Genomic DNA, 16,984 nt, shown 5'->3' with positions numbered 1-16,984 from the left:
CTTGAAGACAACTTCCTCTCTTGGGGCAGCCAATACGAGACATCTCTGGGGAATGATTGACGTATCCTGAAGGAAGCAGAACTGAAATAGCACTACCAACAGCCACAATTGGTACAAGCGTGAAATACACCTGTTTGCGTGTATGGTTTCCCAAGCTCTGAATTACAGCGCAATCAATTTCATAAGTTCTCTCCTACAGGACTTCCAAGAGAGCAAAGGTGAGCGAGGCTCACATGTGAGGACAGCTGATGAGCACACCACAAGAGTGAAGAAAAAGTATTTCTTATTTCATTTCAGCCACAGTTGTGTTTCTATACCCACAGTGCAGCAAATTGGCAGAAAAATACTTTTCTTAAACTGCTGCTTCATTTAGCTTAAACAGTTCACCTGTGTCCTGAAAAAAGAAAAAAAAAATACCTTCTTAAAAAAAGCTTTTGGAAAAGGAGTGTGGAAACTGAAGAAAGTAAACAAGGAAGAACCAGGACCAGAGCTCTGAGCATCTTTCTCTACAAACACTATAATTATACTTTCTGCCTTGACTCACTGAGGCAGAATATGAAATAATTGTGCCAGGGGAGCTATAGTGCTGTGTTTACTTCAAATAAAACTGTTAGTACATCTGGGATCACTTTTTCAGACAGATTAAAAAAAAAAAAAGCAGCAGCAGCCCCTACGACCACTGCCAACATTAATCACATCTCAAAATCCTCACAAAGTCTGTGCATCTTACTGGTAACACAATGTCTCTACATCAATGGCAGTTTCCACTTCAGTATTAACTTAGCACAATGATAAGGTTCATATAATGATGTCTAGCTTCCCCTGCGTTGGGCCGCTGTGCACTCATTCACACAGAAGCAATGCTGCCTCATGAAGATGGGGAGGAAAAAATTCCAAAGAGCTCAGTGCAGTGCGGTCTGTGATTTGAAACTCCTACTCCTAAAAAGTATTTTCATTCACAGAAGTCCTCTCTGGTCTCCAACTGCGAAGCCAACACAAATGCCCAGCTCTATTGCCTGACTTTTGAACTGTCCAACCAAAATTTGAGACAATCTTTTATTGAAAGAAAAAAAAAAAACTGGCCCTCCAACATTTTCATTTTCTTTCCCTGTACCACATTAAGTTCTAGCAGACTAAACGCTTTTTCAATTGTAAAAAAAGTGTTCTTTTCAAAACATGCTATTCTTACACGTGAAACAGCCCATTTCCCACTTATAAGTAGTATGCCTCTCAGGCGCAACTAAGGCCAAGGGAATCCCATCTGTAAAAGGAGGTGGAGGAAAGCATTTCAGGAAATAGATTCCTATGGAGGTGCTAAGGGCGCGGCGAGCAGGCAGCACTACGAAGGAAAAACAAACACAAAAATGAACATAATCAAAGCTGAAATTGAACCTCCTAGTCAACGCAAACTTCTTCCAGCCAGTTACAGGATTCAAATGTCGTCCAGAACACTTCCGAAGAAATCTGCAGGATGGACTGAAGAACAGGCAGATGAGAGGATGAAAAAACCAGGGAAGCAGCTCGGTCCATGACACAGCCAGAAGGGGCTGTAGATGTGACGTGGCGTACCGAGCCTCTTCATGTACACACGCTGCACCCCACAGGGGTGCTGGTTGGAGGACTCACTGCTCCACTTCCGATCCAGCTTCCCAGTTAATGTGCCTGGGGAGCAGTGTGCCCAAGTGTTTGCGTTCCTGTACCCACATGGGAGACCCAGAAAAATGTACTGGCTCCTGGCTTCCGCCTGGCCCTGACCCTGGCCCTGGCCTAGCCACTGCGGCCATTTGGGAAATGAACTAGCAGATGAAAGCCCTCTCCCTCTGTAACTCTGCCTGTCGCATAAATGAAATAAGTTTGTTTTAAAAACAGAAGAAAGAAAACTAACGTACTAGCGGAAAGGACAGAAAGGATGGAAAAACACTGGACAAAAATTCAGAGCCTGAGAACTGAGGGGACCAAGACTGTCAAGTTTTTGGCACCAGCAGATTCATGGCTTCCAGGCTTGGAGGATCAATGGTCTACACACTAAGGGAAGATATACAGGAAGAAATATTAGGAAAACATTATAATGTTAAGGGAAAGGCCTAGTAAGTCTCAAATGTTTGTAGATGGTCAGGCCAGGCAGAGTGGGGGAGTGACAGGCAGCTGGGTTTATGAACATGAAAATGGAGAAGCAAATTCTGTGTTGTACATGTAAATGCAAGCTGAGAGGCTGGGGGCTGTAGCATAGCACATCACTCTGGATGCGGTGTGTTACATCAACGTGCTGGGGCTTGAGTGTCACCTCTGCTTCTGATCCACCTTCCTGCTCACGTGCCTTGAGGGCAGCAGATAACAGCTTAAGAACCCGGGTCTCTACCACCTATGCTAGAGACTTAGACTGAGTTACTGATCCCTAGTTCAATCTGGCTCCACATCAGCAGATGGAAGATCATTCATTCATTCTCTCTCTCACTCTGTGTGTGTGTGTGTGTGTGTACATACATAATTTTGTTATTATGTCAATTTACTTAAAAATTCTAAAAATAAATACATGGGGGCCCAGCACAGTAGCCTAGTGGCTACAGTCCTCGCCTTGCATGTGCCAGGATACCATATGGGATCTGGTTAGAGTCCTGGCTGCCCCAATTCCCATCCTGTTCCCTGCATGTGTCCTCAGAAGGCTGTCAAGGACAGCCCAGAGCCTTGGGACCTTGCACCCAGGAGGAGACACAGAGGAGGCTCCTGGCTCCTGGCTTTGGATTGGCTCAGCTCTGCCCACTGTAGTCACTTTGGGAGTGAACCAGCACACAGATCTTTGTCTCTCCTCTCTGTAAATCTGACTCTTCAGTAAAAATAAATAAATCTTCAAAACAGAAAAAAAAAAAACCCACAATTTTTATGGGAAAGAAACTTCTGGCAAATAAATCAGAAACTTTTCTCTATAGTCTATTGCTGAACTCACTGAATCTTTTCATCTCATTCAGGATTCTTATTATTATAAAATTGAGTATAAGCTCTTATTCAAATATTCGTATGTTCAAATTCTACTTGAGTGAAAATAATCTTCTATTTCCAAGTAAACAGAAATGACAAAAAGTGACAGGCATTACTGGTCTCTTCTAGCATAAAACATTCCACTTCGAGACAGACACAGAATATATTTCTATACGAAAAATTCCAGGAAAGTGTTTAGAAGAGTGTCAGTAACCACAAGCAAAATCACTTCTAGAAAATTTATCCTCTTTCTTGATCAATGCTAAAGAAATGTGTTTCTAAAAATATTAGACACCCATTAAGATTTGAATCATCTCAAAAGCGCAAATATAAAATAACGCATGAATTATTCCCAATAAGTTGAACCTGAAGTAAAACACGGTTAGCCTGAAGTCTTTGTAAGAATAGGAATCTAGAAGAACTGATAGACATCGTGGCACTGTTTCTCACAGGGATTGACACTTCCAAGGGGATACAGCATCATTCCCCAAAGCTCCTCTCAAACGCAGGGGACAGCTCAATGGGACAGAAACTTTTTTTTTTAACAGAACTTGAGCACGTCTATCTGAAGGTATTCACTCTTTGATGAATGTTTAACCATTTCTCTCTGAATCACACTTAATCGGCCAGACTCAGCTCTATGTGCTGTTAAGGATTCTCCACAAGGTCCAGGTGGAGCTGCCAAACCACAAACGCGTCAAGGGCAGAGTTCCTACGTGTCCTTTCTGTCACCTAGTGTCTGTACACAAAGCATGCTCAGCCAATGCTTGCTGAGTGAGTGAATGTCCGGAGAATGAATGAATTAGGCCACTCAAAAAGGAAACAAATCTGTTTCATCTAAGACCAGAACATGTTAGACACAGGGCATGCAGTACAACAATTTTAAAGAGAAAAGACAGGTCATTCATCTTTATAAGACAAAACTAAAGCTCCACACAAAGTATTTGCACGTAAAGTGGTAGTGAATTCTGCTTTTTTTTCCCCCCTCACCTACATTCTTCTGTATCTCTGATGCTTGTTTGTCTCTTCCGAATTACCCTCAAAAGACAGAATGCTGCAGTTTCCCTGGGCCAACTTCTCCTGCCTGCACTGGCAACTCTACTATCCCGGCAAGAGGGACAATGGGAAGACAGACTGCTTGCCACATTCCCTACAACAGCAAACATCCTTCATCATAAATGAAAGCTTGCGCTAAACACTGAGACATGATACAAAGCAAGAGAACCAGTGACAGCCCTGGCTAAGCAGTCTGGTCAGGAAAAGGACTTCTGAAGAAACGAGACTGAAGCACCAGAAGGTGCAATTCGTGCAAAAGACAGGGACCATTACTTGGTGGAGAGAGCATCCTGTCGGGTGTGCCCACGGTAGGAGAGAACTTGACAAGTTGGGAGAAACAGGCAGAAGGCAAGGTGCCCCATTCCAGCACTACACAACACTGTGAGAAGCCACTGAGAAGATTTACATCTGAGGATAATAGGATCAAGTGGTCCTTTTCACAAGATCACTTTGGCCGCAGGATGGAGAATGAATTGTAAAGAGAATGAATTGTAAAGAGAATGAAACTCAGCTCTTCATATCAAGAAAAGTGATGAGTTTTAAGGACTCAAAGTCGTTGTCCAAAATGAAGACTAGTTCCCTTGGCGTGTTCTAGAATGATGCACTTAGGAGTTCAGCATTTGGGTGGGAATGAAAGACATATATATATATATATACAGCTAACTACTGAGAGGGCCTCATATGAATACGGCCAGATGGAAATCACAGAGAGTGGCTATATATTCTAGCTTTTTTAGGAAATGCAAATGTATACTTATGTTCCAAGGCAATCCTGATTGGTGCCCCCTTTCACTCTCAGTGGATGTTCTAGATTAGGTGATAAATTTGGGGAGGGCAGTCATTATTGTAATAACAAAGGATCCTAAGAGTATTAAAGAACAAACAGTTACTTCTAAGGGAAAAGGTCCTAAAAGCAGCAAGGAAGAAGTGACGATGAACCAGTCACTGCAGGACAAATCTGACAGAGACAGAGATGCACCTTTCGCCACTGGCTTTCTTCCCAAATGCCCAAAACGTCCAGGGCTAAGGCTCTCCACATTCTTTCACCTCAAGGCTATGGGATGTCAACGGTCTTCCCTTTGGGTGGAGAACAATGAAGGTCCCAATATATCTATGATCCCACGTAACTCTACACTGGTACTAGAGAAATAGAAATGTAACATTTACAAGTGCAGGAACACAGAAGGCAGGTGACAATACATTTCTCAGGATAACTGAAGTTTGAAAAGTCACCATTCAACCTTCCAACAATGCATGCCAGGCCCCATGCCAGATTCACATTTCACAACAGCTTTTTCCACTATACTTCTTTGTTCTTAGGGAATGTGATAATAGCATTTTTAAAAATCATAAGTCATTATTGCTAGTCTTTATCATACAGTGTGATAATTTCATTAGTAACTGTTGAATAGATAATTTTGTACTCATCTCCAAGGGAACAGCATTTTTGTTCTCACAGCAATGAATTAAAAATGAGGCTACCTACTGTTGACATACCTCAGGCAATTGTTAAACCCTAAGTGTAGGTTTTGGTACTTACAGAAAAATACTTCTGGGAGTTTTTTTATTCTGTTTGGTTTGAGAAAGGAAAATATTTCCTTTTGAATGTGTGCAACTAAAACCAGGGATTCAAATATAATACTTTTATTCAACTGAAGCTTGTTTGGGTAATGAAGAAAATGGCTGGAGATCCTTGGCATCCAGAGACATAGTATTTTCAGATTTCAACCACACTTACCCGCTCTTTATACCGCTGCTAAACCCAATCAAGCTCTGTCATTTGGAGGACTCATAACACATTTTAACCTTAAGAGCTCAACATCATGCTACATAGAGGAAGACGGGAATTATACACTGAGAAAATGAGAAGGCTAGTTAGCATATTCATAAACAGCTGGTGGGCCTAACAAGAGAAAACTGTAACACTATTACCGCGTTAGGGTCATTGTAACAAACTCTCGGGAAAAGAGTCCGTTTGAAACTTTAGTATGTGTATAACATTTGGCACAAACATTTCTTCCTTGTCATAACATTTTGGAAGCGGCTCAATTAGTCAATGCACAAAATTCTATTACAGATAAAAATAATCTCATACAGTTGCATTTCCACATTTTTAAGAACTGTCACAAGTTTTGCTAGCCACATAGCAGTTTTTAAATCTAAAATGTAGAAAGAGTCATAAGTACAATTCCATCTATTTAAAGGTACGACTCTTGCAGCAGCTGCACTGGGCTCACCTAAGGAACTTGCCGACACACTCGGACACCCGCCCAAGAAATCCTGGCACTGTAAGTCAGAGGTGATGACTGTGAATCTGCATTGTGACCAAAGCTCCAGAGCTTCCCTGAGATAGGTGGTCCAAGGACCACCTTTTGAGAAACATTCTGTGTGTTCCCTACTCAGAAAATGCAGCTAATTGCTTCTCAAACTAATTACAGCCTATCTCAGCCCCTCAGAACCATCACCGGCAATTAGGACCTGTCCAGTTTTGTATTACATGATCTCAAGATGTATGACACAAACACTTCCTGAGCAAGTGCAGGTGCGAACAGTGATTACAGAATGGCCTACTACATCAGCGTCACTGCAGGCAGATGCGTGGGACAAGTGGCAGCTTCTACAGAGCCATGATCAATGAATGCAGGTAAAGCAGTCCGGCAGGCTCGTCGGGCACCCTGACAGCTGTGCTCTGACAGGGCTGGCTTGCTTTAGCTCAGAGCTATACTGATCTCCATGCCTGCATTTGTGTGTGTGCACATCTGTGTCCAACAGATGCATATGTCCAGGTGGGAGGCACTCCGGAGTGCCTGCGCGTAGTTTGCTACATCCGATCAGTATAACATCTTCCACGCTTGTACCAACAGGCAATGCTTCAGCATTCATTTGCAATATTCATTTAGAATACCAACACAGGCTCTTTCAAACACCATTACAATCCAGAAGTGTTTCAAATGCATTCAGTTTCCTGTGGCAAAGCAGTCCTAATGGTTAGGCACAGCAAATTCTAAGGGTTAGGCACAGCAAGGGGTGTGACATCAAGGTCCGTTCTGCCTCAGCCTGGGGGTGGTCCCAGTCAAACAAAGCATGGCTTTGTCCCAGAAGACATTCACTAAAATGTTCAAGGGAAAACGTAAAAAAATGCAGTAAATTTTTATCTATCTTCATATTTAATAAAAAAAAAGGGAGCTAGCAGCATTTTCAAAAGGGAGGTCATTCCTTGTGCAGCACAAATTTTCTCCATGCAAGGCTATTTTGAGAATGGACAATACAATAATTGAACATATAGACACATACAAAAGCTCACATTCCAGTAATTCTATTGAAGCTTTAGTTAGCAACTCTGAAGGTGTGGTGCCAATCACGATTCTGCAGCTGGAGACAGCCTAAGAGAAGCCAGATCACACCCACAGTCCAAGTCCTCTCACACCACCATCTCCTTTCACTGTGTCTTAAGGCTTTAGTTGGGTTTATGAGAAGAAACAAGAACTTGAATATAATAATCTCAAGGTCCAAGAGGTCAAAGAACCATTTTCTCCTGCACAGTAACTGACTAAATAGCTGGAGGAAGAAAAGAGGATAATATCCTATTATAAGCTCCCGGCAAATCCAACAAGATGTTACTATATTTGAAATGAGAACCTTGTACAGTCGAACATGTTTAAGGAGAGTCGCGAAAAGGTGAGCCTAAGGGCAGACAGCCTGGATGTTCAAGCCTTCCCCTAGGTTGGTTTGATTCTTGGGTAGACTGTGATATTCAGCTCTGCTGATGTGCACGTAACTCAATCTTACACACACCTCTGGCTTTACCTCCTGAGAAAACGAGTTACAAATTGGGAGTCAAGACACCCAACAGTTCTCAAGTATCACATAGAGCTGCCTGTGCCTGCTTGTCTTATAGCCCACCCACAACTTCATTTTCAATTAGCAGCTCCTCGAAAGGCAGTAATGAAAGCAGTTGCTAAAGAGCATTCAGATGTCACTGAAAGACTGCAAACCAAAACTGTAAATAGCACATTGTGAGTTGCCTGTCACCACCATCAACTCCCACGGGAATATCACAGCACGTGGCTATCACAGCCATCTGCTCAACTCCCTACAAACACCACTGCAAACCACACAGCCACCCACCAGCTCCCAGCTCCCACTCATTACCTGTCATGTACAGACTTGTGTAGAGTTGGGGTTGCTGGGAACAGAGATCACAGTGCCCAACACATTGAGGTTTATCTCATAGACGTACAACTGTGATCTGGTCATGTACAGATAACACTATGCCATCAGCAATGGGAAAAATACAAAATTAAATACCTAAGAAGGTCTTAAATACAGTAAAGGAGCTACATCATACTGTCATTAACTATAGACTATAATTATCATTCACAACAACACGTTGGCCATACCTTGTTAAAAGAGAGAGAGGCAGGCATTCACGCACCAGTCAAGACCATGCTGTGTACCCTCACATACCATGTTGGAATGCCTGGGTTCAAATCACAGCTCTGCTTTTGATCCAGCTTCCTGCTAGTATGTAATATAAGAGGCAGTAGTTGATGGTTCAAGTACTTGGATCCCTGTTACCCAGGTGAGGTAATCCTGGCGACCCACACTGAGTGTCAGGCTCCTGGGTTGGACCTGGCCCTGGTTTGCAGGTGTTTGGGAAGTGAGTTTGCAAGGGGAAAATTGCTGTCAACTCTCTGCCAAGTCAAAAAAGATGAAAATTAAGTAAATATTTTTTAAAAAGAAAAAGACCAATTTTCTCATCTTTCATCTCAAGCTAGTATTGACACACATTACAACAGTCACTATGTCTTTCTTACTACTCTATTATATGGAATTAAAATGACCCTTAACAAAATTCTACACACATACATACACATACACACACATACGCACGCACAATTTCTTACAATGGGACACACAGAGGGTCTCAAAGGGTCTCTGATTTATGGAATACTTCCTAAGTTATCAGGATTACCTAAACTGAGTAACTGCCACTTACCTTAAATGCGATTCCCTTTCCCATTCACCCTATTTTCTCACAGTTCTTTTTACTCATTTAAGTTTTTTTCTTTTTCTGTTGTTTTTTTTTTTTTTTGGAAGGCAGAATTACAGGTAGATAGATGAGAGACAGACCGATTTTTCAAATGCTGATTCACTCCCTAAATGTCTTCAAGAATGGACCCAAGGGCCAGGCTTCCCTGAAGCTAGGAGTAGAGATCTTGCACCATCTTCTGCTGCTTTTCCAGGTGCATGACCAGGGATCAGGACAAGAAGGAGAACAGCCACGCTTGAGACCGGTGACACAGGCAGTGGCTTAACACTCTGCCTCACAACACATTCCCTATATTCTTGGAGAATATTTACAAACATCAAACACCTGACACTGAACTCAAGTGGCGCTTGTGTTCCCTCTTCCCAACATTCCAGGCTCACAAGGTACATCTCAGATGACTAGATACGGAGGCAGGAAACAGAAAACCAAGAATTCCAGGATGTAAAAACAAGCTGTCATTGCTTTTAAGTGCCCAAATTAAAAATTTTAAAAATCACATAACTTGTCATTTTATCATTTTATTGGTGTGCAGTTCACCAACCTCAATTGCAAAACAAGTCCACCAATATTATAGGCAATCATTCCTGAATACAGACAGACCAGGTTGGGGTTCCTCAACAAAAAAGCACAGCGTCTTAGTCACATCTCATTCAAGTCAGTCAAGATTCCATAAAATTATAAATCACTCTTTTATTACCCAAAACTTTCAAGGTATCTTCACTATTTATAGTTTAGGTAAGGAGAAAAAAGTAATATGCAACTTAAATTCATAAAGCAGAAACTAAAAAAAAATCGACACTTCAGTTTGTTATCTTCTTGTGACTGCTCAATTTCTGAAAAGCAAATGGAATCTCAAATTACAGGTTACACTTGAGATGCTGAGGAACGTTAGCAGAAACAGTCTAATGGCAGCTCACATTTCTGAATACTAGATGAAGGTACCCACCAGCATGTAGTCATAACAAACAAATCCATTTATGAGAGAGCGCATGCTAGAGCCAGCATTGGAGTGCAGCAGTTTAAGCTGTGGCTTGTTAACACCAGCACCCCATATGAGCACTGGTTCCAGTCTTAGCTGCTCCTCTGCTGACCCAGCTCCCTGATGATATTCCTGGGACGCCAGCACAGGCTTTGAGACCTAAATCCTATTGGGAAACTCATAATAAGTTTCTGGCTCCAACCTTGGGGCTGGTCCAGCATGACTTGTGCAGCTATTTGGGTAGTAAACTGGCAGGTGGCAGATCTTTCAAACAACAAATCAGTCTCTCTGCCTAATTCCATCTTTTAAACAAATCTTAACAAGTCTAATTCCAAATTATAGTCATGTTTTAAATACTCTGCTTTCTAGAAACTTGCAAGCTCTAGAGTCCAGAAGATACACACACCTGGGGAATTATGGACCACTTTTTGAATCAAAACTAACTGGCAGGTTTCCAGAAACGTAGCTTTAACTAACGTGTTTAATCAACATTCTTCATTATAAATCTTCATTTTCCAAGGGTTATTTTAAAGATTTATTATATTTTCATTAGAAAGTCAGATATACAGAGAGTAGGAGAGACAGAGAAGAAGATCTTCCCTCTGTTGATTCACTCCCCCAAGTGAGTGCAACAGCCAGAACTGAGCCGATCCAAAGCCAGGAGCCTCTTCCGGGTCTCCCAGGTGGGTACAGGGTCCCAAAGCATTGGGCTGTCCTTGCCTATGTTCCCAGGCCTCAATCAGGAAGCTGGATGGGAAGCGGGGCTGCCGGGATTAAAGTGGTACCCCCGTATGGGATCCTGGCACATGCAAGGTGAGGACTTTAGCCACTAGGCTACCGCACTGAGCCCTCCAACTTATTTTCTAGAAGTAACAAAGGCCATGAAGAGTTATCAAATTAAAACCTCCTGAAATAAAGCAACAGTGCAGCCTCCGGATGCCAACAGGAGGGAGCATGGGCTGTGAAAGCACAGCTGGTGCCTTGTTCACCGGCTTGCTGGAGCCACAAAGTGAGATCAATGCACAATGCTAACATACAAAGCACATGCAATCACCATGCACAACTCTAATTTTACAAGATGTGGCACTAGGGGCTGGCACAGTGGCATAGCAAGCTAATTTTCTGCCTACAACTGGTTCATGTCCCATATGCCCCATTTTCCAATCCAGTTACCCGCTTATGACCTGGGAAAGCATGACCCAAGTCCTGGAGCCACAATACCCATGAGGGACACCTGGAAGAAGTTTTTGGCTCCTGGCATGTCCAGTGGCTGTAACCATCTGGAGGGTTAGTCCGTGGATCTCTCCCTCCCTCTCTCTCTCTCTCCTCTCTCTCTCCTTCTGTCTGTAATTCTGCCTTTCAAACGAAAACAAATAAATCTTAAAAGAAAAAAGAAAGATGTGGAACTGGGTTACATCCCTCTTCTTCCTAAAACTCTTGGGCATTTTGATTATTCAGCTTACAACATTCTCTGTAAATCTTCTACACATTAACTCTGCCATACCAGATTTTCAGAGAGAAGAGATTTTCAATATCTATAAGCAACACCTCTCAATATCATCTTGGGTAAACCATCCTTCCTGTAAGGCTAGAGGCCACCTTCTGTGCTCTTAGAATATCCCCAAATGCCTTTATTTTCCTCTGAAGTGCTACCCTACAAGATGACATCTCTCAATTGAGAGCCTCTTTCTCTAAGAAAATCTTCCCTTAGACAAACAAAAGACTTTTTTTCTAATCTAAAACTTTGTAGAGGATGACTTCAGGATTTATTTTAATGATAAATCCTAGTGTTTCTCAAAAAGAGTGCCTACAACCTAAAATGCTTTCTAGCTCACGTAGCCTTATTCTCCTCTAGAGAGAAACAACAGACTCATGGACTAAATGCAGATTAGAAATCAGAGCTAGATTTGAGAGTTCCTTCAACTCTCATCAACTTTTCATCTCTGTTACTCTATTTTAAAACCCCTTTCTTCTGTTTTAAACTACAAAATACTAAATTTTTGCAGCAGCCCAATAGCCCATAAGTTAGATACACTGAAATAAAACTAACCTCCATGACCTATAAAGGGTTACTCTTTGCTAAAATCCTTCTCTGAAGGGACAATTTGGCTTTTAATTGTGGTAACATCCAACTTCCTTGTGTTCTTTAGTGACGTGGGCTCTCACTAGAGAATAAAACTGCGTGTGGAGAGAAACTGTGTAACTTGTTTTGATTGCCCATCTACAAATCAAAGTAGCAGGAAAAAGTGTGATCATGTGCTTATCAGCAAAAACAAAAGCTTATGAATATAATACCAAAACATTCACGCTTTAAATAAAGTTTTGAGTAGGACAAATATAAGCCTAGACAAGTCCAGAATGAGATACACTTCTCTGTATGACAAGTAACTTGATCTTTTCTTGAAGCATAATTTATCCCTTGGGAACCCTCAGGATTGTTAAATCTGCCATATCAAAAAAAAAAACGTGACCACTTTCCAAAACAGTGTCCAGCTAAGCATGTTGCACATTAACGTGCATTTATATGCACAGTCAGGATTCAACAAATAAGTGTCAATTAAAAAGCTTTCTTTTGATTGAATTGGAAAACATTATAAGAGCTGAGTTTTTATATATAAGCACCCAAGAGACAGAAAGCACTGTCTAGTTTTAGAACTAAAGTTCTTTTTTTTTAAAGTATATAATTGCATTCTCAAGAGTAAAAAGATTAGTCGCCTTCAATGGATTCTCAGAAAAAAATAGAATCCTATTATTTCCTCTCTACTAAGGAGTAACATCTCATAATTACAGGAAAGCTGTGCATTAAGTTGCCCACTCAGGAAGTACCGTTTCCTAATAAGATGCAAACTTAATTCACTCTCACCAAGTCGGCTACAAAGAGCAAGTTCTCACCTCCCACTGTCCTCTTTCATCTGTAATTCTTCACATTACTTCAATAAGAGGCACTAAAGACAATCCATTAATCGCAAGATCCCCTCCCACCTAGATCATATCCAGTAGCTCTAATAAGAAGCAAAGACAAAAGATGTAATTGTGTCATGTACAGCCATCCAGCATGATAGGAAAGCAGTCTCAATTGTTCTTAGGACAAGCTTAACTGTGACCATTGGACACTTGTATATCCCTTCTTACCAACAGATGGCCCTTGTCTAGGGCTGATCCACAAGAGCCACCTCTGTCCCTCCCACTACAAACACATCTCGCTCTCCTTCAATGCCTTCATAGAGCCTTTCAGTTACGAACTGACAGATGACAAAACTAACTACCTTAGAACCATTATGGTCTTCCTTTACATATCTCTTCAACACTATATTTGTCTGTGTTACACCTAATTTAAAGAACCATGAACTCAGAGGGAAGAAACAGGGAATTCTTCTGGCCTGAATCCACCATCTTCCAGATGGCCCGTCACAGGCAGTGATTTGTGCAGGGCTCGATGGTAACATACATGCCTCCAGAAACACTGCAAACAGAAAGCATTATAGCCTCCTTTCAATGACCAACTTCTGCTTCCCTTCATACTGGAAATAATAACCCTTGACTGGAGATATCAACACTGAAGATAATAAAATACTACTGTTTTTTAAAAACCTTACATAGGCCCAAAACATAACTCACTATTTATTTCTCCATGATTCATAGAGAATCAAAACAAGTGAGTTTGAGTTGTGATTCCTAAAACAAGGACAGCTTTCATTTCAGTAACATCAGTAGCAGAAGGCTGACCCATACGTACTCAATTTCAAAACACACAAATCCTAGTCCTGTCTTATGATCACAAACTCTTTCACCATGGGACCCTGAGAAGTCCACAAAGCAAAGTTTTACAGTGTGGAAGAACTTTGAAGACAGAGACAATAGAAATTCAGATCGGGTCTGGGAAACAGAGGTTCAGGACAAGAATGCATATTAGTATCAGTTATCAAGGAAACAGGTTTCCTGCCTGGGAGAGTATCAAGGTTTCCTCCTAAATTATTGGGAGTCACAGGCCTGTGTGAAGGTGGTGGGGACAGTCTCTCCCAACTGGGAATAATTACACTCCTCACATCTCTCATGAACAGAGGTATGCGTGAGACCTGACAAATATCAGAGGAACATCACCTCTGATAGAACATAACCTTTCCTTTCTCTCTCCAACACCCCTGCTTTAAAGAAAAATCACACCCATGTGGTTACTTTCAGTTCCTTCTCTGCACTCTGAACTCTTCAGTGTATCCTCTTTCTTCTCGTTCTTTTACAGGCCATTTCTAGGATCAGACATCACACTGTGAAGTAGTTGCCAGAAATATTAGAGACTTTTGATCTGCTTGTACAATCCTTATCATATTTAACAAATAGGAGACTCTAAGTCCTGGCTACATATAATCAGCAGGTTAGATTTAGGCTAGTAATTACTATGATAGCTCCACTCTAGTATCTTTAGACACACCCAAGCCTTCAGGGTCAGATTTGAGGGCAACGATGCCAAGGGGTTCATCTGAGGCCATGATGAAGAAGTCACTCCAGATGTTTTTCTCAGGAACATATCCTTCATCATTCGGCAGTGTGAACTTTGGCACCAAACTGCCTGCTGCATTTTCTTGATGCTTTTGGAGCCTACCAATCAGGGTGGCGCTTTTCATGAGAGAAACAACTAAGAACTACGGATTTCCTTGGTCCCCAGGGGGCAGTCAAGAGTCTGCTGGTGGTAAGGTTCCTGATTTGGGTCTACTGGCCTTGTCAGGTTTTGGACCCTCTGTTTCTTGTGATCCCAGAAACTCCCCCTCTGCAGGGGAACATCTACAAACCAGAAATTACCTGTTCAGCTTCTAATTAGCAGCACCTGCTCTGTGACCACCAATCTTTCCACTGCTTCCTTTAACTGGTAGTGAAACCTCACCTGGACGTCTTACCAACAACAAAACACATCCAGGACACAGGTAGCTCCACAGGAAATAAAGCCTCTGGATTTGTGCAGAAAAACTGCTATAAACAGCTTCGTTTCTTATTATTAATCCATCTCATGTGGGGATTTCCACGGGCGGAAAGGCTCCCCACATGCCAGGAGCTGTATTTTCTGTGGATCATTGAAACCTAATTATTAGCAGGCCAGTAAGCCCCACTACCAGACTTTCACATAATCAGCAGATCACACAGATAAGTCCTGAATTATGGGCTGTGGAGAACAACTAAGGCACTGAAAAGCAAATTCACTTCTTTGCCACAGTTTCCCACATGCCACAACACTGGAGCTTCCGTACAAAATGTAAATCTTACGCAAGGCACTGTTAATGTACACAATTAAACCTGTCTGTTGTTGGCATCTGTCCTCATTATGAAGATCTTCCCCTTCCAAGCCAGTCCATCCCGACAATGTTCAGGACTTGAGTATGCCGTCAACCTCAACAGCACCGACATCAATCTTTGCTACATACAGTATACCCGTCTGCAAGGGTACCATGCAAAGTTTCAAATCCAAGTTAAAAGACGGAACAGCAAAACAACTTGTACTCTCAAAAGCCAGCGCAGAACTCTGAGGGGCAGCCACTCCACAATCCCACAAAAAAACCTGTTCTCTACCTGTGAAGCGGAACCACAAGCAACCAACACCTTAGGAAAGCCAACACCTGCAGGGAGAGGAAAGAACCCCTCCAGGCTGCTCACCTGCCTGAGTCCCTTGGGCGTTCTCTTTCTCTTCCCGAGGTGCTGGCAGAGGTTGCCGTCGTTCTCCCGATCCGAGCTGTAGTGGTGAGGGTGGCTCAGTCTGCTCTTCTTGGAATGAAAGGACAAGCCATTGGTAAGTGCTTCTCGTTTCTTCTTGGTCAGGGGAGTCTGGCGTTTCTCCACGCGTTCCTGAGGCTTAAGTGCTACATCTTTCTGTAGAAAAGAAAGGAAGTGGGGGGGGAAGTGGTGGTTACATAGGTAGCTAGGGTCACCTTCAAAATACAGATTATTTCAGGGGAGAGAAGAGCAGGGTGTGAAAGCACCCAAAACTATGAAAGATGGCCTTCAATTTTGTGCAGTCCCTACCTCCACCATAGATGTATCCATTCTCTCCTCATTGGACATTAGAATACTCCGCAAAGAATCTGCCCATTCAAAGTGGTTCCCCTACCCCCTAGAATACCGGCTTTTCTGCCTGATTCGGTCCTGGGTCCAGCAATGGACATTCCCCAAGGACACTCGATACATTCACTTCCCACGTTGGCACAGCAACTACTACCTGTTTCAGGAAAAACAAGTGCTAAGTGCATTCTTGGTTCCAAAGAAATCACAAAGGACTGAACACACTGAAGCAGAAGTGAGCCAGAAAGAAACTGTCCATTCATGTGATTAAAATGTTTTCTTAATACATTATGTTTTTTTTAAAGATTTTATTATTATTGGAAAGCCGGATATACAGAGAGGAGGAGAGACAGAGAGGAAGATCTTCCATCCGATGTTTCACTCCCCAAGTGAGCCGCAACGGCCGGTGCGCGCCGATCCGATGCCGGGAACCTGGAACCTCTTCCGGGTCTCCCACGCGGGTGCAGGGTTTCAAAGCCTTGGGCCGTCCTCGACTGCTTTCCCAGGCCACAAGCAGGGAGCTGGATGGGAAGTGGAGCTGCCAGGATTAGAACCGGCGCCCAGATGGGATCCCGGGGTGTTCAAGGTGAGGACTTTAGCCGCTAGGCCACGCCGCCGGGCCCAATATATTATGTTTTTACTACATGTTCCTCTGAGATGTTATCTTCTTGGGAAAATGAAACAATAGCATCACCAACACCAACAGAAGCTTTTCATTATTCTGCTGGGTGGTTGGGATGGAGGGTGGATAGAAGGGGAATCAGTGAAGTGGGGATCTGTACCTGCACAAACAGGGCCTGAAGGCAGCTCCTCATACACAGACACACCAAGAGGCCAGGGGCCAGTCTACATTAAGACATTATTCGTCAGCAGGC

General features: G+C 42.6%; 1 protein-coding gene across 1 annotated transcript in view; it reads right to left on the bottom strand.

Annotated features, from left to right (window-relative positions):
- The window catches only part of LOC131483232 (autism susceptibility gene 2 protein-like), a 483,929-nt gene that overhangs the window by 193,674 nt on the left and 273,271 nt on the right, over positions 1 to 16,984 (bottom strand). Inside the window, exon 2 of the mRNA XM_058680768.1 lies at positions 15,708 to 15,920. Within this exon, the coding sequence (XP_058536751.1) occupies positions 15,708 to 15,920 (213 nt within the window). The remainder of the gene's footprint in view (positions 1 to 15,707; positions 15,921 to 16,984) is intronic.

Source organism: Ochotona princeps, chromosome 24, assembly GCF_030435755.1.
Source record: "Ochotona princeps isolate mOchPri1 chromosome 24, mOchPri1.hap1, whole genome shotgun sequence".
NCBI classification, from domain to species: domain Eukaryota; kingdom Metazoa; phylum Chordata; class Mammalia; order Lagomorpha; family Ochotonidae; genus Ochotona; species Ochotona princeps.
The sequence above is the reverse complement of the archived record's forward strand: the minus strand, read 5'-3'. Positions and strand labels throughout refer to the sequence as shown.